The following is a 25,410-nucleotide window of genomic DNA, read 5'->3' as shown; positions in this document are numbered from 1 at the left end:
TTCAGCCCTCGGGTAGCAGGGCTCAGGGCCTGGGCTTCAACCCCATGTGGCAGGGCTTTGACTTTCTGCCCTGTGCCCCATGAGTCTAATGCTGTCCCTGCTTGGCAGCTCCCCTGAAACCTGCTCGCAATCCCCCCAGGGTGCCTCGGACCCCTGGTTGAGAACCACTGTATTAGTGGAACTAAGAGCAGATACCTTTCCTAACCTGCCCCATAGACACACTGTGTGGATTCCAGATTTGCTTCTTCCTTGGGGTTTGGCTTTTGTTGACCCAGAACACAAGCACTGTCACGTATTGCAATCTTATCACCAGTCTTGTGATATTTAGTGATTTTTCTGAAAGACCCAGCTCCTGAAATCAGGATAGCTCAGTGGTTTGAGCATTGGCCTGCTAAACCCAGGGCTGTGAGTTCAATGCTTGGGGGGCCCATTTAGCGATCTGGGGGCAAAAATCTGTCTGAGGATTGGTCCTGCTTTGGGGTTGGACTAGATGACCTCCTGAGGTCCCTTCCAACACTGATATTCTATAAATTCTATATTATTACATGGGAGTCTCAGCTTTCAGTTAAATTGGCAACATGAACTGTAGTTTCAAAAACTAGGGGGCAAATAAAGACAAATAAAGAATAGATCCTTTTCTCCAAAGAGCCACTCCTCCCCCCCCCCCTACATTGTAGTGAGGCAATAAGTTGCCTGTCTGGGTAAATCAGCAAAGCCCACTTAACCCTGTGCCAGCAGGATCAACGACTACTAATAGGATTCAGTATTTAAAGCAAACACTACCAGTCTATTGCAGGAAGTTTAGAAATATTACCAGAAAAACTGTGCATATTAAACATTATGGTGGCACATCCTATGGATTGACCGAAAAAGCACTTATTTGACTGATTATGTAATTATGCAGATAGGAAGTTTTCAATAAAAATATAATTGGATAAACTGAAAATACCTTCTTCTGTTCTAGAAGACTGGGTAACTAATTAGTTTTATTTTATTTTTGACTATTATGCCAGATGCAGGTACAAAATACACTTTTTAAAAATAACTAAGCATGGATTTACTCAGGAAATGAAGCCTTTGAAATATCTTAGGGAAAAACACTCATTTTGAATGGACAAATGTTTAAATATTATAAAGCTTGTAATACAGACAGGCAGAAATCCATGAAATTATGTTGCATATCTTTCTGTGCAGGGAGGAAATAATCATGGCTTTGAATCTACTTTTGAGGTTTTCTTTCCAGTTTTCAAGTTAACTGTATTCAGAAGTACATTTTAGTATTTCATGTAATTTTATTTTCTGTAAGTAATAACTACTGAGCTGTGGCCGTCCTGAAAATAACGTTGGGCTGGATTAAGTCCTCCTAGCTGGTCATGAATTCCCCCAAAATGATCAAGGTCTCCAGTATTATTCATTCTGTTGTACCCTGTTGGTGTGTGAGGACACTATCTTTTGGAGTGGGGAAAGTGCTTCTGCTTTCCTGTATGATATTTGTGACATAAGACTCTACAATTTATTAATTTAGCTCTCCTGTGCTTTTCATTAAATTAAATGACAGGCATATTAGTGAGTGAATGTATGTGTATACTTACTGCTTATATGTCTCTTTGGGTATAGGGGCAATAATATCCACATGCCTCTCTGCTGTATTTTACCTAGTTATGCCTTAGATCGGGGTGGCCAACCTGTGGTTCTAGAGCCGCATGCGGCTCTTCAGAAGCTAATATACGGCTCCTTGTATAGGCACCGACTCTGGGGCTGGAGCTACAGGCGCCAACTTTCCAATGTGCCGGTGGGTGCTCACTGCTCAACCCCTGGCTCTGCCACAGCCCCTGCCCCCATTCCACCCCTTCCCACCCCCTCCCCTGAGCCTGCTGTGACTTTGCTCATCCTTCCTTCCCCTCAGAGCCTCCTGTACACCACAAAACAGCTAATTGGGCGGTGTGGGAAGAGATGGGGAGGCGCTGATCGGCAGCGCTGCTGGTGGTTGGTAGCGGGGGGCGGGGAGTTGATGGGGGGCTGCTGACGTATTACTGTGGCTCTTTGGCAATGTACATTGGTAAATTCTGGCTCCTTCTCAGGCTCAGGTTGGCCGCCCCGGCCTTAGAGTATTACAAGCCTTTGCAGGCAAGAACTTTGCTTAGCATATTTTGGATACTGCAAAGCACAGTGTACAATTACAGTAGTACATAAATAATAGATATTTCATTACATGTTTGTATTGGCAAGTAATGTAACTTAAAATAGCTTTGCACTATTGCCCTTGTAGCTGGTGAGCAGTTTCAGTGCCAACAGATAGTGAATGGCTAAGCATTAACCATAGTAAATATTATATAGGTGTATACGGATATACCTAGAGAACTAAATACATGTTGGATAGATTACTTAAGTAGCTTTTTATAAGTTGAAAATTGGAGGATACCATGTCTTTTAAAAGAAATATATACAGTACCATTACTATGAATTTACAGCAAATAGTTCTGTAAATATTTAAAAGGGACATGTTAACTTGAGTTCTAGTCATTTCAAAAAGTAGTCCCTGAGCCCCCTCCTGTCAATTTCTGTGGTTTGGCAATCACATTTTCCATTTTTCTGTCAAATGTGTTTCTCTCTGCTATTGCTGTGTGAAAGACCTGCACAAAACAAGGGGAAAAATGACTGACACTAAAAGCCAGAGAGACATGGACTATACACAAAATGCTGTTAAAAATACAGCCTGAACAAATGGGGAGGGAGGGGAGATAAGAGATCTTTTTGTCTCTAATAAATCACTTTATAGTAATTTTAGGTGTTCTTTTTAACAAGAATTGGTTTAAAAAAGTATTTATAGAAGTGATTTTTTTTTCTTTTCATTTTAAAATTGACAGTGCCCCTTTAAGTCTCAACACTCAACCTTTTCCAGAACATGACTCCATGTTACAGCCTAAGAGTCTCAGGCCCATCCTCGGATCTAGCCATAAAGGAAAGGAGTGTGGTTGTGAAACCTCCTGGATATATTCATGACCCCTTCCTTCCTCCCCCCAGCTGACAATTTGTTGCTTTAATGCAAAACAGTGGCAGCAGCTGATTGCTTTTAAAGTATTTCATCTCAGCTCTCTGGAAGAATTGGTCTCTGCATAAGTCCAGCCAATACAAAGATCATGAAAACTAGAGGACTAGAATCTGAAAGAAATAATATTTGTGGTGGGAAAGTAGAATGGGTGCAGTTAAGGAGTTCTGCTTACCAGGGAAGCAAGATCACTGCATACGCAGAGTAATGAGAAAACCCAAACATGTTTAGAGAAAAGAAACTCAGTCTTATGAAGGCTTCACACCATATGGAAATATAGAAAACTGTCTTTCACAACTACCGTGAAGCTTCACAAATTGCTAAAACTTGACATCTGAAAGCAGTTCAAGAAAGCAAGTTAAAGGCTGTTCTCTACTGATGGCTCCTGAGGCTGCTGAGAACTTGCTGCAGAGAGAAATGTTTGTATCTGTAAAGTGATGGTAAATGGATACATTAAGGAGATGGCTTATCCACATAAACATGCTTTGCGAGCTGTGTAACAACATTTGTAATCCTCACTAATCTACTTCACTAAACACAAACAACCAAACCATAAGAATAACAGGAATTTGAATGGGGACTTGGGGCCCAATCCAGCTCTCCATGAAATCAGAGTCTTTCCACTAACTCCAGTGGAAATTTTGTTGAGACTTTGTCTATGAAGGACGTGGTGCTGAACTTTTCACTTTTCAGTCTCCAGTTCCAATCCAAACTTGATTGGTAGTGACCCAAAGCTGTTGCCGTTTACATTTTAATCAGTGGCCTAAGTGACATGATTGAGGAGTCTGTCTAGTTTTAGGACACAGGTGTTTATCCTACAAAACCCACCACAGTTAGCACTAACTTATGTATGTATTGGTGGGCTTACCAGAGGACTGAATGGACATTGCTTCTCTTATACTTTCTCCCATACAGCTGGGCTCTCCAGGTCAGGATTCAGGCACTTTGGTAGCACAATATCAGGAAGCTGGCACAGTCTCTGTCCACGCGGCACTGTATCTGGTTTTTGGATATGCTGAGGACTTTGCTTTCAGGCACTATTAGACTGGCACTAAATGAAATGCACAAAACTGTTGTTTTACTGGTTGGACAGAAGATATTATGGGAGAGAGACAGGTAAACATCTACAAGTCAGGAAATTGCATGTGCAACTGTAACTTTGCCTTCTTGTGTGTACACATTGTGATGAAAGTTTCAGTTGCATAATCTCATATTGTTTCTCAAATAAAGCTATGCTTTTTCCCTACAGTCTTTGACACACATGGGTACTTTTTCTACTCTGTGCATACAAGAGAGTCCATAGAATTAATTTATACTAAAAGTTATTATACTCTGATGGCTTTTTAGTGGCCTCTGTGAAATGTGATGGTGGCCTGTTACTTTTCTAATAGAAAAGTGTCCACATAATAAAACCAGCACCATAACTGACATCATTTGGTATCCTTGTGGACATCCAAATTATTCAGTGGCTAGTGAAACGGAGCTGTTCTCTTTCCAAGATGTGTTCATGATAGGTCACGTAGAACTGCTAGCACTGCCACTTATCTTATTTGTACCTATTTCATGAATGGAGGACTTTCATTTTTAGTGCTGTCAGGCTGATCACTTGTGTTCTATATTTGTAAAAAGGAAAAGCCAAAAGAACTGATGAATAGTGTATTAGCCATGTAGAGCAGGTTATTTCCCCTTAATGTCATAAAGGCATACAGCTGTGAACTTAGTGAATATTTGTATATGACCACCTACATATATTTGAAAATGCAATAATGCTAATATCCACTAGTGTAACTGCAAACTTACGATAAGAAGAGATGTGAAGAGAGAGATCTAGAGACCTTTTTAGAAATCTCACAAAGCAGGTTTGTACATCTCCTACAGCGTTCAGAACTGTTAACTTGAGTTCATAACTGCTCACTAGCCATTCTCTTTACATTTTCATTCAGTCATTTGCACAGCAGTGTTTATAGTCTTAAGGTTAGACCTAACAAAATGTAATAATCTTACAGGTGTGCAATAGTGGGCAATGCATCCTGTGATGACAATATTATTGGTCTAGAACAGGGGTAGGCAACCTATGGCACACGTGCCAAAGGTGGCGCACAAGCTGATTTTCAGTGGCATTCACACTGCCCGGGTCCTGGCCACCAGTCCGGGGGGCTCTGCATTTTAATTTAATTTTAAATGAAGCTTCTTAAACATTTTAAAAACCTTATTACTTTACATACAACAATAGTTTAGTTATAGATTATAGACTTATAGAACGAGACCTTCTAAAAACGTTAAAATGTATTACTGGCATGCAAAACCTTAAATTAGAATGAATAAATGAAGACTCAGCACACCACTTCTGAAAGGTTGCCGACCCCTGGTCTAGAAAGTTGCACCTGAAGGTTTTGTGGTGGGCTATAGCAGACTCCATGTTTTGTGCCTTGTTAATATTTAAATGGGTTACCACATGCGGGGTGGTGGTGGGGGGAGAATTACAGTAATTTTAGCCTCCTGCTTTTTCTGTTTCAGGGGTCTCCATTGGTTTTTCTTTTAAAAGCAACTGAGTCCAGTATTTTTAAACCATTTTAAAGACTTAAGCCCTGATCATGCAAAAACGTACTCAGGTCCCTTGCTTTATGCATGGTGAGTAACAATGGGACTATTCACAATAAGTGAAGTTAAACTTGTGTGTAAGCCTTTGCAGGCCGAGGGCGCTTTCTTTTTCAGGGAAAGGGTAATTTCCCATGTCCCCAAAGGCCAAAACCTTTTACTTACAGACATCCAACAAGACTAATACTGACAGAGCAGGCTCTATTTTTATCTCCCAATGATGTGTTGCTGCTTTCAGATAGGAAGGAGGTCAATAAGCTATGCATAGTAATAACATGAATTGATGTCTGAATAAAATCCAATATCATAAAACAACCTAATGGTACTCAGTGTAGTTACTGGTGATCATGCCATGATATCTTGACCAATTCTCAGATAGCTGCTGCTACGTCTCATGTTACTACTGCACACTGTATAAATTAGAGGTCATTAATCTGTGAAGTTTTGGGTCCCAAATTTTTTCCAGAATATGAAATTTCAGATTTTGCAGACGTCTGATTTATAATACAAAGAGGAAATCAGAACTTTCAGCTCGTACATGATATCTCTGATGCCTCAAGTTTTTTCTTGTGAGCCCACCTTGCCCAAAATAAATGATTAGGGGGCTGGAACACATGATTTATGAGGCAAGGCTGAGGGGACTGGGATTGTTTAGTCTGCAAAAGAGAAGAATGAGGGGGGATATGATAGCTGCTTTCAACTACCTGAAAGGGGGTTCCAACGAGGATGGAGCTAGACTGTTCTCAGTGGTACCAGATGACAGAACAAGGAGTAATGGTCTCAAGTTGCAGTGGGGGAGGTTTAGGTTGGATATTAGGAAAAACTTTTTCACTAGGAGGAGGTGAGCAGAAACCCAGGCTGGTAGCGGGCTGAGGGGGCTGGTGGCCAGGATCCTGGCCACCAGCCCCACTCAGCCCACTGCTGGTCTGGATGAATGGAACCCCAGACCGGCAGCAGACTGAGCAGGGCTGGTGGCTGGAACCCCAGACAAGGATCCCAGCCCCTGCTCAGCCCGCTGCCAGTCTGGTCTGAGCGGTGCTGGTGGCCAGGACCTCAGTCCGGCAGTGGGCTGAGCGGCTCAGTCTGCTGCCGGTCTGAGGTCCCGGCCACTGGCACCACTCAGCCCACTGCCAGCCTGGGGTTCCATTCACCCAGACCGGCAGGGGTCTGAGCGGGGCCGGTGGCCGGGACCCCCGCTGCTGGTCTGAGGTTCCATCTGCCAGCTCCTACCAGCCGGGATTCTGGCTGCCGGCCCCACTCAGCCCGCTATTAGCCTGGAGTTCTGCTTTATAAAGCTGGCAGTAGGCTGAGCGGCTGGGACCCCGACTGGCAAGGGGTCGGCAGCCGGAACCCCAGACCGGCAGCTTACTGAGCCACTCAGCCCCCTGCTGGCTGAGTGAATGGAACCCCAGGCCGGCAGCGGGCTGAGTACGGCCGGCGGCTGGGACCCCAGGCCAGCAGCAGGCTGAGTGGCTCAGGCCGCCACTGCTCTGGGGTTCTGGCCGCCGGCTCCTGCCAGCCGGGGTCTCAGCCGCCGGCCTGCTCAGCCTGCTGCCAGCCTGGGGTTCCTTGGGGGTCCCCAGGCCAGCAGTGGGCGCTGAGTGGGGCTGGTGGCCGGGACCCCGGTTGGCAACGGGTCAGCAGCCGGAACCCCAGAGCGGCAGCAGGCTGATCCGGCAGGCTGAGCCGCTCTGACCACCGCCGCGTGCCATCAAAAATCGGCTCACGTGCCACCTTTGGCACGCATGCCATAGGTTGCCGGCCCCTGAGCTAGACAAATGTGGGGCCATCGAAGCAAATTTATTCTCTAGCTCTGGAAGCTCTCAACTGGGATAGAGTGGTTTCCTGCTGGAGAGAAGGGCTGGGTGCAGAGAGTCCTGGTACCAGGTTGGCTGCCTACTGCCTTTCTGAGATGAGAAGCACAGTGAATGTACATTCTGGTATTACTCCATCACAGAAGGTGAAAAAAAACTGTGTTCTTCTGCACTGTATTTTCAGTCTACTTTTTTGGGAACCTTTACTGCCTCTCTCTCTCTCTCTCTCTCTCTCTCTCTCTCTCTCTCTGAAAACCTCTCACATTCATAACACTTTCTCTTTCTGCCAGTTCAGCCAGTTACCTCAACCTAGCATGCTGTGCCCTTGAAGAAATCCACCGTAAAATTAAATTAAAACATGTGGTAGAAGAGTCATCAAAAAGGTTCCTGAAATCAGAGCTTATAGCTTGACAATTCAGTAAACAAGGAAGTGGAAACTTGAAGTCAAAGCAGCTAATAGGCAAAGTTGAAATCCTTAAAAAAACAAAACAAAATAAAATCTCCACTTGGAAATCAAATAGTTCCCCTTCAATCAATATAGTTTGTTGTTTGCGAAGTTTCATCTTTACAATTTTGTAAATTTTTTTAGATTCTGAGCTTAACGTTTTTTAATTTGTATTCAGCCAAAAATCTGTAGAATTTTCACAGAACATTTTGCATGCAGTTAACACAAGCAGATAAATATCCTGCTAAGGAGCGATTGCCAACAAAGTAAAAATAAACCTTCAGATGAGAGGACAAGTTATATAACTTCCAAAAGCAGCCATTTGCACATGTCTGCTGACTCTTAGCTTGTTTAGACTATAAGTTCCTGGGGGAAGGAACTCTTTATAAATATATTATTGTTTTTTAAAGCACCAGACACGTTGTTGGTGCTTAAACATAATGATTCTTTTTATTTTTTATAACTTCTTTTAAACTATGCACTTGGGTAGAGACCAAACTCTGATTCATCTAGGCTTGTAATGTGTTCCAGATATTTTGCTGACAGGTGGACTGGCTGAGCAGGTCACAGATCTTTCCAGGAAAAAGAACTGAAAAGGAAGAAAAGGGTTCTGGCTGATCATCTCAGGGCAGGGCATTCCATCCATGGGCTTCCTTTTTGATGCAAACAACACATTACTCTGTATTGTAGCAAGATCTCTAACCCATAAACACAAGCTAAGGATGCCTTTTCACAAGAGTGTATTTTCTCCTTTGCCTTTCACTTCCCTCTCAGTACAGTGACTTGGAAGGCTGTAAAGAAAGTGGGCACTTCTCAGTAATCCGCTGATCTGTGTTGCTCCAAGTGTCCCTAGAGATGATCTCTAACTAAGACTATCTGGATGATTCTGAATCTTCCTCCCCCTGAGTTCTATGGCTTTCTGCACCAGGGTCCAGTGTTTCATTCCTCCTCAAGCACCTTAAGTTTTTTGTTCTGGTGTGTGACTGAGCTTTCCTAAAAGAATTAGAGAGATTGGATAAAGTGGTCCGGACTGCAGTTACGCTCTAGCACAGACATTACGTGGTGATGGTCATGGCATGATGCCGGGCCAGGGGGAGCTCAAGCATGGCCAAATTTCCAACACACTTTGATTTTTGTGAGAAGCATTTGATATACCTCCTAGCTTTTTAAGAGTACAAACCACAATTCTTAGCACCCTCTTGTGATCAGTGGGAGGGATACAGGGAGTTATTTCCATCGGGACTCCTACTTCCTTCCCTGTTTGGAGTCCCACAACTTGTTGAGGCCTGACCAATTTTCTTAAGATTAACAATCACCCTTCGCTCCACCACTCCAAAGACGCACTCGTTTTCCAGCAATTACAATTTCAAAGCGTTCATAAGTGCTCAGCACTGGCCTACCTCTCCTCCTATTCATGTCAATATTAAAACTCCCATTGACCGCATTGGGAGTAGTTAGAGCAACACTGTGGGCTTTTGAAAATTCCTCCCGAAGTATCATTTTTTAATATAGTCAGGTTTGGCAGAATTTGATTTTTATTGTTTTAGAATTTCGACTGATAATCTTGATTATTTTTGAGCATTTTTGTCTCTTTTTTATCAATTTAAATATTCACAGTTGAGCAAAATTATGGAGGGGGTCAGACAGTAGTTATTTAATGATTCAAAATATTAAAGCTTTATAACTGTTAAAACACAAACTCCCTACATCACATGTTAAAATATAGTAAATAGCCTTAAATCAAAATCTAGTAAGTTTTCAAAAAAGCATTTTTCTTACTTTGCCTATCTTTAAATGGTGATTATGGATGGTAATATTTATTTTATTAGTTTGTGTGTGTACAGTGAAATGAACATTTACCGACATTTACTGATAAAATTCAAATCCTTCCAAGTCTAAATATAGTTCAGTAGTCCTGTTAGTGTCCTCAGCTAGGAAAGGAGGAGAGATTGTAGCACTTTCCCATTTTCTATCCTATTCAGTATTCCAAAACAATATACTTACTTACCCCAGTTACATGATTGCCAGGTAGATTAGGAATTGTATCTAGGATAGGTACAGAGCAGCACGGAGTGCCTTGTCTGGTCAGGATCAGAGTACATTCCACTCATGCTGCAGTCTTCACAGAAGTTAAATTTATTTCAGATTATAGTAACCAAGAATCTGAAACAAATGCATTGAGTGTAATTTACTGCAGATCTCTGCTAAAGTAAACCATGCACATGCTTCTCCTCAGATACATAAGCAGTACTAAGTTCTCTGGCTACAGGTAGTTTTACACATTCTTCAACTAATTGCAGTGGGTAATTTTTCAAAAGTACCTAGATGAAAATGAATTGGGAAGTAGGTTGCTAAATGTCTTAGGTGCTGTTGAAAATTTTACCCAGTTTGACCAAATTTTTGAAAACAAAAAATTAAAGCACCATTCAGAAAGCTGTCAAGGGGAAAGGTTGTAAATAAGAAGTTATAAATATCTTGGAAGGGAAGGAGGGAGGGAACTTGCCTGAAATTGTGGGTAGGAGAGATCAATCTCTGGGTCGGTTTTTGTGGCTGGGGGAACGGTAGGTGGAGCAAGACAGTTATTACCAGAAGCTCCTGGTCACAGACCGGCATGTAGGTAGCGGCTGTCAGATGGTCATTTATGCATTTGGACAGAGGCAGGTGTGCAACTTGGCAGCTACAACCACAACTGAGCATCCCCTTTTAAGATCCACTCTGCTCACCTCGCATGGGAGAGGGCTAGAAAAAGTGCCCTAAACACAGTCTGCCTTGTCTCCCTCCGACTGGATAACCATGTCCAGAGGGATCACCTTTCTGTGGTCAAAACTGAACAATGAAATTTGGAACCTGGAATGTTTGACTCCTGATGGACAACCCAAAAAATAACTGGCCAGAGCAAAGAACAGCGATTGTGGCCAGAGAATTCAGGAGGCATGACATCGACATTGCTGCACTGAGTGAGACCTGACGTGCAGGAGAAGGAAAGCTCAAGGAACGAGGTAGTGGTTACACTTTTTTTTCTGGAAAGTAGCAGGTGATGCTGAATGACAAATCTACAGTGTTGGTTTTGCTATCAAAAATGAAATAGTCAACCAGCTCTTGGAATTACAGTGGCACAATTGGAAAGGAAGGAGTGGGCAAGATGAATTTCAACAGAATTCTCCTGACCAAATGCGCGAAATATGACCTAATTATCACATACCATGTTTCCACAAAAAGAATAAGTAGAAGACATTGTGGGAACACATGTGATATAAGCATTGGCATCTGATTGACTATGTCATTGTCCGTGATTGTGAAGACGTTTACATCACCAAAGCGATGACTGAGAAACATTGCCTTATCTGCTGTATCATTTACATCAAATTCACACCAACATGACAAATGCAGAAGAAATCAGCTAGATGGAAGATTAATGCCGAGAGTCTTAAGGACCAACTAAACTTGACCTTTTCCAACAGTGCCTCCCCAAGAAACTGATGAATATCAAAACTGAGATGGAGAGCTACAAAGATCATTGGAAAGCATTCAAATTTGCCGCCCATGCTGCATCTGAAGGAACACTGGGCTTCTCAACCAAGAAGCACCAAGACTGGTTTGATGAGAACTATGAGGAAATCCAAGACCTGATCTACCATAAGCACCAGCCCTTCTGTGGTTGGCAGAATGACATCAATTCCAAGCAGAAGCAATATGTCCACCATCAGCTCAAAGATGAAGTTCAAAGGAAAACCTGTGAAATGAAGAACAAGTAGTGGGAGAGCAAAGCGAAGGAGATCCAACACCCATAACATGTGTGGATTCTTGAACACCACCAAAGCCCTTTATGGTTCCCCAGGGCTAACCCCACTCCGATCCAGGGATGGAGCCAACCTTCTCAGGGAGAATGAATCTACCAATGCATGTTGGAAGGAATACTTCAAAGACCTTCTGAATCATGACTTCAATGTTGGTCTTTGACATAATCCCTCAACATCCTATCATGGATGACCTCAGAATCCCACCAACATTCATTGAGGTAAAGAAAGCCATCAAACACATGAAGAACAATAAGGCATCTGGACCGGATGGAATCCCCACTGAAATCTTTAGAGGAGGCGGCGAACAGGCTCACCAGCTTCACGCCTTAATCCTCAAGATTTGGAATTCAGAAGAAATCCATACAGCTCTTGGAGATGCCATGATTGTGACCATCTTCAAGAAGGGAGACAAATTAGATTGTGGAAACTATTGAGGAATTATCCTGTTGTCCACCTCTGGAAAGGTTCTTGTGAGAATTCTCCTCAACCGGCTGCTCCCCTTGGCCAAGAAAATGCTCCCAGAAATGTAGTGTGGATTCAGACCATCTCAGAGTACCACGGACATGATCTTCCAACCGCCAACTTTAAGAAAAGTGCTACAAGCAACATCAACCTCTGTATGTGGTTTTCATTGACTTCACGAAAGCATTTGACTCCATCAGTCGAGAGACACTGTGGAGAATTGTCATTACATTTATATGCCTGCCAAAATTTGTTGCCGTCCTCCGACTCCTTCTCGGTAACATGTCTGTGACAGTTATCAGCAATGGATCCGAAAGGGACCCCTTCCTAGTCAAGACAGGAGTTAAGCAAGGCTGTCTCATCGCTCCAACACTTTTCTCCATCTTCCTTGCTGTCATCCTATTCCTCATCTCTGACAAGTTCCCCTCCGGACTTGACGTCCAATACAGAATGGATGGCAAGTTCTTCAACCTCAATCATCTCCGATCCAAGACAAAGACTAAATCAGCCATTGAACTCCAATATGTGGACAACTGTGCCCTGTGTGCCCACTCAGAAGAAGATCTTCAAAAAAGAATCAACGCTTTCTCTGAGTCCTACAACCAACTCAGCCTCACAATCAACACCAAGAAAACTAAGGTACTCCACCAATAGGATCCAAATCACCAGAATCATACTCCTGTTATTCAGGTCAGTAAAGGGACCCTGGAGAACGTCAAGCACTTCTTTACCTCAGCAGCTATCGGTTCAGAAAGCTGACATTGATGAGGAAATTCAACACCACCTTCAATGCACCAGTGCTGCTTTCGGACACTTGAGAAAACATGTCTTTGAAGATCATGACATCAAGAATCACACCAAGCTTGCCACATACCAGGCTGTTGTTATCCCTGCTCTCTTGTATGGTGTTGAAACCTGGGTCATGTGCAGTAGACACCTCAAGGTTCTTGAACAGTACCATCAACAGTGCTTCTGCAAAATCTTCCAAATCAAGTGGACGACCGACACACCAACATCAGTGTTCTGTCCCAAGCCAAAACCTCCAGCATTGAAGCTATGATCATCCACCACCAACTCCGTTGGGCTAATCATGTTCTTCAAATGCCGGATAATTGACACCCAAAGCAGATCATGTTCTCACAACTGAGTCATGGCCAATGGACAAGGGGAGGGCAAAAAAGGCGCTTCAAAGTCATCCTCAAAGCCAATATGAAGAAGTGCAATTAAACTCATGGGAAACCCAAGCCCTCGACTGACCTAAATGGAAAAGGACCTTGTGGCAATGATCCCAATATTTTGAGATCCAACAGAGATAGTGTAAAGGAGGAAAGAACATGCTGGAGCCCAACTCAACAATCCAGATCCACCCTTTCCACTAGGAAATATCTGCACCAATTGTGACAAGATCTGTGGATCCCGGATTTTATGGAAGGCAATCATCTTCAAACTCCGAGGGAGCACCGATGGACATGCCTAATCCCTACCATAATGATGGCCCATTTGTGTCTGTGGCTGGCCCCATCTTGTTAGGAAATGTAGTTGCATTTGTTGTGGTAAATTGAATCTTTATTATCCTATAAGTTTTCGTGACACTTGGTTTCCATGACTATATTGTATTTCTTTGGGAATAATATCAATGAGAGCTTTAATTAGCAGCATCTCTGTTTCCATTTTTATTGTAATGACTGAGGGATTCTATTTTAGCTGCTTTACTTAGTACAGTTGAAAAGAAAATAAGTTTAGAATGTATTTATTTAAAAAGCTTTGGTTTGCTCCCCTCTGTTTTCTAAATAAACCTGAATTAATTGAAGAGAATGGAAATTTTAGTAAATGTGATTGATATTCGTTGTACTGTTGTCTTCACATTTAGCTGTAAAATGATAAATGCCATTAAATCCACTACATTTTTCTGAATACATTTATTAGCATTAATATATGCCAGTGGAGTCTCAGAAGCTTTAGCTACAGGTACAGTTAAGCATTTGTGTGTTTTTCGTGAATAGTAGAAGCAGTGACATTAAGCATATGAAGGAATCCCTATAGTTATAAATATTTACAAATATTTATTTTGGCAAGAGCCCCTTATTCAGATGTTCCCTGCTGCACTCTTACTAATACAGTATCCATATTTTTCACAGTACACTCTTCAAATTACGATATGTTCTGGAATTATTCCTAAGGTAGGGGCTTGCCCTTGCCGTATAATTTTATTTTTTTGCAAATATTTAATTTTTCTTACTTTGCAAGAAAAACATACTTTTAAGCGAACTGTGCAATTAACATATAAACATTGCAGAATTGCAGTTGGTAGACTTGCCTGCAACAGAGTTTGGCGATAGTGTCTCCTACTGTTTTACAAAGGTATGAGAGAGAGTTCTTACTAGGATAACTAACAAGCCTTAACAAATCCACCTAAATATTTATTCGCATATGTAGAATTATATTTCAAAAGTAGTTACTCTGGGCAATATATGCCTGCTTTCTGTGCTATCACACTGCCAGTAGGAAAAGAAGGAAGTCTCTATTTGCAATGTAGGAAAAATCCCAATATAGACACAGCAGAAAAGTGGGTTCTGCATTTGTCATTATTGACAGAGTCTACAGGAGACCTCATTTCACTTTGTCCTAACAACATGATCTAGAATGCTGTCTCTTCTCTTTTTTCATTTCTTTTCTCTGAAAAGATTCATAATCTATAGCGAGTATACTCGTGGGTTGGAACTCCAGCAGAAACAATACATCTTTAATGAAATTTTTAGAAGAAATCCGGTACAAATCTGTCTTCACTTCTTTTCTTCTTCATTTACATTTCATTACAAATGTTAATGAAAAAACAATTCCTTCTAAAACATCAGTGTATTTAAGCCATTCCAGGAAGCATAACATAAGCCCAGCAGACTGCGAGGGGGGGGGGGGGGGGGGAAAGGCTCCTGATTTCATTTTAAAAAAAAAAAAAACTTTTTAAACAAATTGTGCAAAAATTATTTTTCATTTGCATACTTTCTGGGGCTAGGTTATAGCCACCATGTGGTGGACTTGTAAGTCTGTAATGATATTTTTTTTCTCCAAACAGAAAAGTGTTAGTGGATGCTGCTACTTAATTAAAAAACAAAAAACAGGCATCTGGAGGTTTTATTTTTGTATGTGGTTAAATCCTGAATTGCTCTCAGTTGTTCAAGTGGGTTGAACTAGAACATTATGAATAGACCACGGTATTTGCGATGAATGTAATTGTAAGCAGTTCTGCATTATTTAGTACTTAATGTGCTTAAAATTTTAGCAAAAAATGATAGAGGAATGTTTAAAACTCTGAGTAGTTAGCCAGTTAGATTGCAGCATATGCAGGCATTACTCCTTTCTTTCCTCATGCTTGTATAGAATTTTATAATAACTTTATTTATAATGTGCCCCTTACAGAAGTGCATTGTGCTGAAAATCTTAATGGCACCACTTAAAAAAACCAAAAGATAGCTATCAAAAACTTTAACAAATAAAAACAGATGGCAAAAAAAAAGGGGCGGGGGGGGGAGGAAAAAAGCAATAAATGCAGGGCCACAGTAGCAAAAACATATTTTATAAATAAGCAAAACATCTTTGGATTTTAAGAAGGTATAAGATACTTTCCAAAACTGGAGAGAGATGGAGTGAGTTTTTTTTCTTGAGGGGGAGGCAAGTTAGAAATCCATACCTTAGCAGCTACCACAGCTCTGGCCCAATCCCCTCCCAGTTAAGACAGGGTGGTGGGAAGTTTTGACAGTGGGTGGTATCTGAGCACAGATACCCATTAAGTCAAGGCTGAAGGAAGAAATCTCAACTATCACCAGGGTCTACTAAGAGTTTTAAAAGTCAACAGTGCCAATTTAAAATCAATCTGCTAGTTTATAAGCTGCCAAGGTAAAGAATGCAAGGCGGGCGTAATGTGATTATGGTAACTCAAGCCAGTGAGCGAACGTGTTCCTGTACTCTGTGTAATCTGCGGCATAATAATATACGTAACTGAACTACGCAGAACATTTCATCTTGACACACAGGATGCAAATGAAATCTGGAAGCATTGTAGGAGTGATGATAACCCATATATTTAGGTGGAGCTTCTTTTTTAAAGAGCTCTAATATCTCCAGGATTTACGGTGGGAACTTGAAATTTGGCAGGAGACTAGTACTGTTATGAGGAAGGTGCCTTTTTGTGGCCCCATGGAAAACCATTCTCATGTGGCCAAGTTATTTGCTACTAAAAATTGTCATTTCTCATCTGTTTTTTTGCTCAGTGCAGTTGGCTCCTGGCTTGCCATTACAACACTGAACATTATGTTAGCACTGTGCATTCACCCACCCGGGTGTGCTAGCAGACAAAATGGATTCTCGTCCTACTGCTGACCCACCCATGTCCCATGAAAATACCATTTGGCCTAGGAGATGGTGCACTGGGCTGGGACTTCGTATGTGATGGTGGGCAAATCACTTAAATCAAAACTTTCACAAATGGTCACTAATTGTGTGTTCCTCATCTTCTAGCTGTCCAAATTTAAACACCTGATTTTCAGAAGTGTTAAGCACTCACAGTGAGAAATGAAATCAGTGGGAGCTGTGGATGTCAGACCCTCTGGGAGTAAGGTTGTGTGGTATGGAATGCAGGGATTCAGGAGGCCCTCCATGATAATGCTGGCTTTGCTATTGGATATGTCTACACAGCTAAAACAACCCCTGTAGCTGGTCAGTGCCAGACAGCTCTGGCTCGCGCTGTAGGGCTTTCAATGCGGCATAGACTTCCAGGCTCAGGTTGCTGCCCAACTCACTGGGCTGCATGGCAAAACCTGGACAGGGCTAAACTGTGTGCTCCGAACATTTCTCTGGAACTGGTTGCAAATGCAGGGACTAGGGGATTGTTTGGCAAGTTGTGTATGTGTTAAAGGAGTCCATCCGCAGAAGGCATGAGAAGCAGTTGTGAGCAGAGAGACAGAGCTCCTTGGGCATAGACCTGACTGGAAGGGCAGACTTGGAAACCGAGAGTAAGAAGCTGCCTGCTCTTGTTTGTTTCTACTGTGCAGGGAAAACAGTGTACAGTCTGTGTAACTAAACAGGAGTGCACCAAACAATACACCTGACTCATCTCATCTCTCTCCTCATTGAAACAGCCTGGCAAGGCCCTGGATATTGGCTAGCCACTTGAGTCAAAGGGTGGGGTAACAGGACTTAACGTCCTCCCTCACAGGGGAGTTGTGAGGATTACTTACGTAATATCTGTACAGTATTTTGAACATGTGAAGGGCTATTTAAAAACACTAAAAAAAAATCAGGTCTTAGTGTCTCAAGATGGGCACCCAAAATTAGTGGAGATTTTTGCAGATTTTGGCCTTCGTCTCCCTGAATCTCAGTTCTTCTTTTGTCAAAACTCTATCTACCTCTGAGGGGTGTGGCCAGGATGAGTTTGAATTCATTGGGCTCAGACAACTTTTATTCTGGCACTTTACTAATTTGTGAGGGTCTCATTTTGTAATCTCAAAAATATTTTCTTAATATAGTCGTGGGTTTTTGGTTGTAATAATTTTCTTATAAAGCATTTCAATTGATCAAGAATATTTACAAATGCACATGTTAGTTTAAAATACACAATAGCTATACAGTACTCAGGCCCAGTCTAAACTAGGCAAATTTTTTCACCAGTGCAATTACATTGATGTTGGTTACCCTTGTGCAAGCCTGTAATGTAGATGTGCACACCCATAATGCAGATGTGCTGCACCAGCACAAAACTGGGGTTTCATCAGTGCATGTTACTTCGGTATGCACTGATGTAAGCTAAACTTTGTACCAGTAGTGGTTTGTTGGTTTGATTTACCTAAACATACATAGGGCCTCAGTTAAGAAATGTTTATTCATGTATCCTTAGGGCATGATTCCAAAGGGAATTCTTTAAAAATGATTGTGACAACCTGACACAAGTGAGAATCTGCTGCAATGCCTGAAATTGACCAGTCTGTGAGCACAGTTGTTTTAGCCTCGTGTGGATGGTGGTGCAGATGCATGCCACACCATTGGGAGATCCCAGGAGCTTTTCAGACTGGCTTAGACAAAAAATACCTTTCTGGAGCTCTGGTGGCTCTGATCGTTGTCTGTCCTTCCATGTAGAACAAACTGTGGATTGAGTAGCATAGCCCCACACCTTTTGGAGAAGTTAGTGCTATTTAAACAATAGGTCCATGTGCTCACTAAGTACAGGGGCTCTGATTGTAACCAGCTCCTGCACAGGGCCACAAAGGATATGCCAGAGTCGTCTTGTACCACATCCCCGAAGAGGTTAGCCATAACATAGCATGTGCTCTCTCTTAAATTTGGAATGAGGATAAGTGGAGTGACATGCCCATCCTAATGCAGGAATCATTTGCACAAGGAGAAATGCTCTTTCATTGTTTTGTTAAATGTATTCAAACACATCAGCGTCCAGTTATAATAGTTCCTGTTTGGCGCCTTGTGGTATGAAGGCTTTGGGTGGTCAGACTACGTGCATTCACTTCTTTTTTCCTTTCATGTCTCAACAGCAGCAACAGGAAATGCTAGCAATGAAACATCAGCAGGAGCTCTTGGAGCACCAGAGAAAGTTGGAGCAACATCGACAGGAACAAGAGCTGGAGAAGCAGCATAGAGAACAGAAACTACAACAGCTAAAAAACAAAGAGAAAGGAAAAGAAAGTAAGTAACAGCAAGATAGTTTATTTCAGTGATGGAGTTTACAGTAGGTGAATAGAAGCCATGGGCACTAGTAACTCTGTTTTACGCTGTGGTTGTACAAAGGTAGTTTACAATGCTTATGAAACATCCGTGGTTCTCTGCATATGGAGACTTGTTGCATGAAATTCTCATGTTAACTGTGAGAAGGGATTGAGGATAAAGAAAAGATGAAACTGTATCTGAGCTCTCAATTTTGTTTTTTATATACGTAAAATAAAGTATCTTAATTCTGAAAGTATTTCTTTATACCTTACAAAGTATGGTTTGCTCTTGTGTATGTGATAGTACCCAAGGAAAAGTGTGCAACAAGATTCAGTAAAATTATCATCACATAAAAATGGCCATAGTGGGTCAGATCTACGATCCATCTAGCCCAGTATCCTGTCTTCTGACAGAGGGAATGAAGAGAACAGGGAAATTGAGTGATCCATCCCCTGTTGTCCAGTCCCAGCTTCTGGCAGTCTGATGTTTAGGGACACACATAGCATGGGGTTGCATCTCTGTCCAGGTTGGCTAATAGCCATTGATGGACCTATTTTCCATCTGATTCTCTCCTGATTCTTTTTTGAACCCAATTACACTTTTGGCCTTCACGTCTCCTGGCAATGATTTCCACAGGTTTAACTGAGTGTTGTGTGAAGTACTTCCTTTTGTTTGTTTTAAATCTGTTGCCTATTAATTTCATTGGGTGGCTCCTGCTTGTTGTCTTATGTAAAGGAGAAAATACTCACTTTCTCCACATTTTTCATGATTTTATAGACCTCTATCACATCTCTTCTTAGTCAATGTCTTTTCCAAGCTGAACAGTCCCAGTTTTTTTTATTCTCTCCTCATATATAAGCTGTTCCATACCACTAATAATTTTTGTTGCCCTTCTCTGTACTTTTTCCAATTCTGATATATCTTTTTTGAGACAGGGGGACCAAAACTGCATAAGGTATTCAAGGTATGGATGTACCATGGCTTTATATAGTGGCATTATATTTTCTGTCTTATCTACCCTTTACTAATGGTTCCTACGTTCTGTTAGCTTTTTTGACTGCCACTGCAGACTGAGTGGATGGTTTCAGAGAAATATCCACAATGACTCCATGGTCTTTCTTGAGTGGTAACAGCTCATTTAGCCCCATCCTTTTGTAGGTGTAGTTGGGATTGTTTTCAAGTGTGCATTACTTTGTATTTGGCATTAGGACCACACAAATCCCACATCAGACATTTCAGTTGCTCATTCTGCTCCTTATTGCACATGAATTTGAAGCATGTGAGAGGTGTTCAGTAAGCAGCATTGAAGGTTGAACTCCACTAACCCCAGAACATGGATCTCACAAGCAACAGCACCGCAAGCTCCCCTCCCAATGTTTCTTAGTCCTGCCCTGGAAAGACCACCTCTAGTGCTTAAAGCAGGGGCGGGCACATTTTTTGGCTTGAGAGCCGCATCGGGTTTCGTAAATTGTATGGAGGGCCTGTTAGGGGAGGGGGTTGTGGCCCATCCCGCACCTCCTATCTCCCCACTCCCCTCCCGGACCCCTGCCCCATCCACACACCTCTGTCCCCTGACCACCCCCAGACCCCTGCTGCCCCATCCAACCCCTCCTCTCATTCCTGATGCGCCCCCCCAGGACCCCTGCCCCATCCAACCATCCCTTCTCCCTGTTCCCTGACTGTCCCCTGCTGCCCCATCCAACCCCCCCCCCCCTTCCTGACTGCCCCCGGGACCCCTGCCCCATTCAACCCCCTGTTCCCCCCTGACCACCATCCAACCCCCATCCTCTGACCACCACCCTGAACTCCCCTGCCCTCTATCCAACCCCCACTGCTCCCTGCCCCCTTACCGCACTGCCTGGAGCACCGGTGGCTGGCGGCGCTACAGCTGCACCGCCCGGTTGGAGCTGGGCCACGCTGCCGCCGCCACCACCAGGCAGCTCAGAGCACCAGGTCAGGCCGGGCTCTGCAGCTGCGCTGCCCCAGGAACTCAAAGCCCCACCGCCTCAGAGCATTGCGCCGATGGCGGAGCGAGCAAGCTGAGGCTACGGGGTGGGAGGGACAGCAGGGGAGGGGCCGGGGACTAACCTCCCGGGCCAAGAGCTCGGGGGCTGGGCAGGGTGGTCCCATGGGCCGGATGTGGCCCGCGGGCCATAGTTTGCCCACTCCTGGCTTAAAGGGTACTTGAGGTACTCCATTCAGTCAGTGGCTTCTCTGAGACAGCCAACAGAGGTGCTGTTTGTAGACGATGTTTTCACAGTGTGAACGTTTGTCCACTAGAAGCTTCACTCACTCACCAACTCATTCCTTATAGGCTACTGACGAGCTTGCAAGTAACTGTCAGGACAGCCTATTACAGATTTGAACTAGTGACTATGCAAGGGGTCCAATTACCAACACTCCTGGGGCTGCCATTTCCCACCTCCTTACCTGATTGGAAAAACATTGAACAAAGTAGTATGCTTTCTTGGTGGCTGGAGCTAGACAATAATTTGGAGAGTCTTGCAGTTGCTGTGAAGTGCTGTTTTCTGCATGACGGAATTACAAAGGACATAACAAAAAAGTGAACCCTTATAGAGATACCAATATACTCTTTAAAAAATAAAAAAAAAAGAGAGAAAAATAAGTTGCATGTGATAGTTCAGAAAACCCTTTAGGAAAGTTTCCCATTCTCTTCTAAATTCTCTAGGGATTTTCCATCAGGAAAGTGAGACAAGGAAAGGAAGTGAGGTGGAAGAGGCAGAGTGAGTAGATAGGGGATACTAATGGGGGACCAGATAAGATATGTGAGATGGACATTAAAGGGCTTTTCCAGAAACAAAATGCCTCTCAGGATCTACCAGGACTGGGAGATTAGGAAAAAAGCAGACAAAACTGATTTCCCCCACCCCAAACCCCCTCATTACAAGGGTAGGCAGTAAATCTAATCCCCATTCAAAGTAAAGGAGGCTGAAGATTTGGTAAATGCCTCAATAAAACACTTTTGTGTAAGGTCAGAGCTATTTTAGATGAGCTGGTGTGACTGAAGCAAGAGAGTCAGAATTTAACAGTAAATAATTGTGTAGTTTGGTGCTGCTGATGAGTGGGTGAAGATGATTTTCCATGTAGGATCAATCCTGTGGCTTAACCACAAGGATGTGTGCAGTTGGCTGCCATGTGAGATGATACTTTCCCTTTTCTTATTTAGTTGTTTTTTAGTATAAATCCTAAATAATGACAATAATCTTTTACCATGTGGAAACTAAATATTTCATCTTCGCTCCCCATTGTTATTAGCTCAGGTCAATTGATGATATATATATATGCTTTGTTCTGTCTGTTCTTCCTGTAAAATGTGTATTGTTTTATTTTTATTTAAAATATTTTTAAAAAAAATCAATAAAACAGACTGGCTACAAAACACTCAAAGGATCTTAAGAATATTTTTAAACGAAATTCAGATAAGTGCAGAAGAAAGACTAGAACCGTGGGATGTTATGTTGTTATCATGGAAACAGTCTTCCTCTTTATTTTTAAATACTTTTATTTAGAAGGTGGTATAGTGTTTGTATAATCAGTGGAGCTAAACATTTTAGAATGCTTAAAATAATTTTCTTACATCCTAACATTTTGCTAAACTTAATTCAGCTACAGTGGTCCTGAGCTAGAAAATGAGGAAATACTAGATACAAGAAAAGTCTACCCTCTCCCGCCCCTGAATATGAGACCAAATACATTGTGTAGTATTTTGTAAAAGACAACGCAAACCAATTTCACTTAACGTAATAATGGCATCTCCCTACTTTCTCATCTCGGGATCCAAAACTGCTGTATGTGTCTTGAAATATGCTGTCATGATGCATTTGGACCAAAAGTATAACTTCCACAACAACAATACAAAAGGAAAATGTTTAGGAAACAGAGTAGAGCAAGTTAAATTTTCTTGACTTGTAAGTTCTTACCATACAACAAGCAGTAGCATCAGCAGCAGAGAGCTGGACCTTGCCTGTCGTCATCCTGCCTTCCCACCATTATCAATAGGACCTAGAACAAGTTCTAAGCACTGCGCCCGGCCAGATACACTTGGCCCCATAATCTGCTGCTAACCCAGGCCTTCCAGGCATGGAATTTCAAAGTCCATTGCTGCTGCAGAGGCCTTCACAGTCCTCCTCAGCACAAGTTGCCTTTGACACACTGTCTTTTCTTAGCCCTTCTGCTGTCACAGCTTGCAATCCTTCCATCTCTAAACTGTGGCACTGTAGTTGTGAAGTATCAGGGGGTAGCCGTGTTAGTCTGTATCCACAAAAACAAGGAGTCCGGTGGCACCTTAAAGACTAACAGATTTATTTGGTCATAAGTTTTTTTGCGTAAAAAACCTCATGTCTGAATAAGTGAGAAGAGTGAAGAAAGCTTATGCCCAAATAAATCTGTTAGTCTTTAAGGTGCCACCGGACTCCTTGTTGTTACTGTAGTTGTGGCAACCTAGTTAGTCTAAGCTATAATTAAGTATATTAATGAGCTGATTTGTCCTGTTAATTCCCTTTTAGCCTGCCCCTCTATCTGCTTGTCTGCCTTATTTGCACCGTATCCGTATGATCTCTCCCATGATGCTGACTGCATTCACTCCTGCTTCAGCACCTCTGCACTTTTCCTGTCCTTATTTCCTATCTTTTCAGAGCTCTCGCCTCTCCTCTTCACCATGCTATCTCCACTCCCCCACACCTCTGGTCAGTTTCCCATGTGCAGTTTGTAATAAAACCATATTCCACCTCTGGATTCTCTTTCTGCCTCCGTGCCTATGCCAACCTTGCTCCAACTCAGGCTTTAGTCCCATTTTTACCCTCTGCAGAACCTTTTCTTACCATAACTTCTATTCCCCAGTCTTTATAAACCAGTCTAATTCTTACATCCCCACTCCCTTCTTCCTGTCTCCCATTCCCTCTACAACAGGGGTTCTCAGACTGGGGGTTGCGAGATAAGTACATGGGGGAGGGGGGGTCATGAGCTGTCAACCTCCACCCCAAACCCCGCTTGCTTCCAGCATTTATAATGGTGTTAAATATATTAAAAAGAGTGTTTAATTTATTAGGGGGGTTGCACTCAGAGGCTTGCGATGTGAAAGGGGTCATCAGTAAAAAAAAGTTTGAGACCCACTGCTCTACATTACTCTGTCCATCTCAAATGAAAACACCACCACTCATGGTCTCTTATCTTTTTTCCCTTTATTTCCTTGCATTCATTGAAACCTAGTTCCCCCGTTCTCACACTACTACTACATGTACAATGACTGCTCCTCCTCCTACCTAGGAGGCCATGGTGATATTTGGGCTTCTACTCTCCAGCTCCTGCTGTCACCTGGTCTTCCCTTGTTTTGTTGGAGGACCTCTAGGAGGCCTCAGCTGTAGATTGTGAAGCTCTCTGCCTTTAATTGAAGGGTTAGAGGCTTTTAGTCTAACCAAGATGGAGTTTCTCCTAAGCATTTCTCAGGCGTTTGAGTCAAATAGCTGCTAACAAAAACAGTTTTAGATGCTGTGTGGAAGGGCAAGTGATGGTTATATGGCATCTTTTAGGAAAAATGTGGGTAAATAAGACCTGAAATTTTAACATAACAGAGATCCATTTAAGTGGAGAGAGAGGAGGGGAAGAGGACTAAAAAATGTTCAGGCCTTTTTATATCATAGAAGAACAAAAAAAAGGGGCACCTTTAATTTAAACTAATCATACAATAGAACCTTGCCAGTCCATACATGGCTAATTTTCGCACACAATAAGAACCCTTTCTCCCAGCTTCTTAGTACAGATTAATAGCAGAGTTAATGTGTTATATTCCCAAGGCTACTGCTTTTTTACAAAATATACTACACTTCACCGTTTATTGGAACATTCTGAAGTACTGTAGTACAAAGCACCTTTTTGGAAGTATTAGCCTTGCTTTTGTGTTCTTCACTAACCTGCTAATTTGCAAAGTTCTGCAGACACAATGTTCCCACCAACCCCCATATGCACACTAGTAAGATTTTGCTGTAACTAGCTTATACTTTTAGTTTCTTGTAGGCATTCTTGGATCTAGTACAATTACATAACCCCCTATAAAAAGCAACAGAGGGTCCTGTGACACCTTTAAGACTAACGGAAGTATTGGGAGCATAAGCTTTCATGGGTAAGAACCTCACTTCTTCAGATGCAAGGTTCATAACCCCCTATGATTATTTATTACTATTAGGGTAGCATTTAATGGCCTCAGTAAAGGATTGAGGCCTCATTTTGCTAGGCAGTAGACAAACACAGAAAGACAGTCCCTGTCCCAAAAAGTTTACATAGTGATCCCCTAGTGAGGACTTCTGCACCAGTGTGGCATTTCATTAACTTCAGTGGAACCACAGTGGGTTCTGCCCTAGTCACCTCGATACAGCGTTGGGACTAATGAAGATAAGTTCTATGAGTCAGGGACTGTCTTTTAGTTCCGTTTGTATAGCACCTAGCACGATGGTATCCTGAGCCATGGCTGGGGTCCTACGTGCTGTGATAATACCAGGAATAAATATAATAGAC

At 42.5% G+C, this 25,410-nt stretch overlaps 1 protein-coding gene across 8 annotated transcripts in view; it reads left to right on the top strand.

Moving 5' to 3' along the window:
• The window catches only part of HDAC4 (histone deacetylase 4), a 439,923-nt gene that overhangs the window by 251,557 nt on the left and 162,956 nt on the right, over positions 1–25,410 (top strand). For all 8 annotated transcript variants that reach the window (XM_054043726.1, XM_054043721.1, XM_054043725.1 and 5 more), the window contains one exon: positions 18,708–18,858. In XM_054043726.1, the coding sequence (XP_053899701.1) occupies positions 18,708–18,858 (151 nt within the window). The remainder of the gene's footprint in view (positions 1–18,707; positions 18,859–25,410) is intronic.

The sequence above is a fragment of the Malaclemys terrapin genome, chromosome 11, assembly GCF_027887155.1.
Source record: "Malaclemys terrapin pileata isolate rMalTer1 chromosome 11, rMalTer1.hap1, whole genome shotgun sequence".
Lineage (NCBI taxonomy): Eukaryota > Metazoa > Chordata > Testudines > Emydidae > Malaclemys > Malaclemys terrapin.
This window is presented reverse-complemented; position numbering and strand designations above follow the sequence as displayed.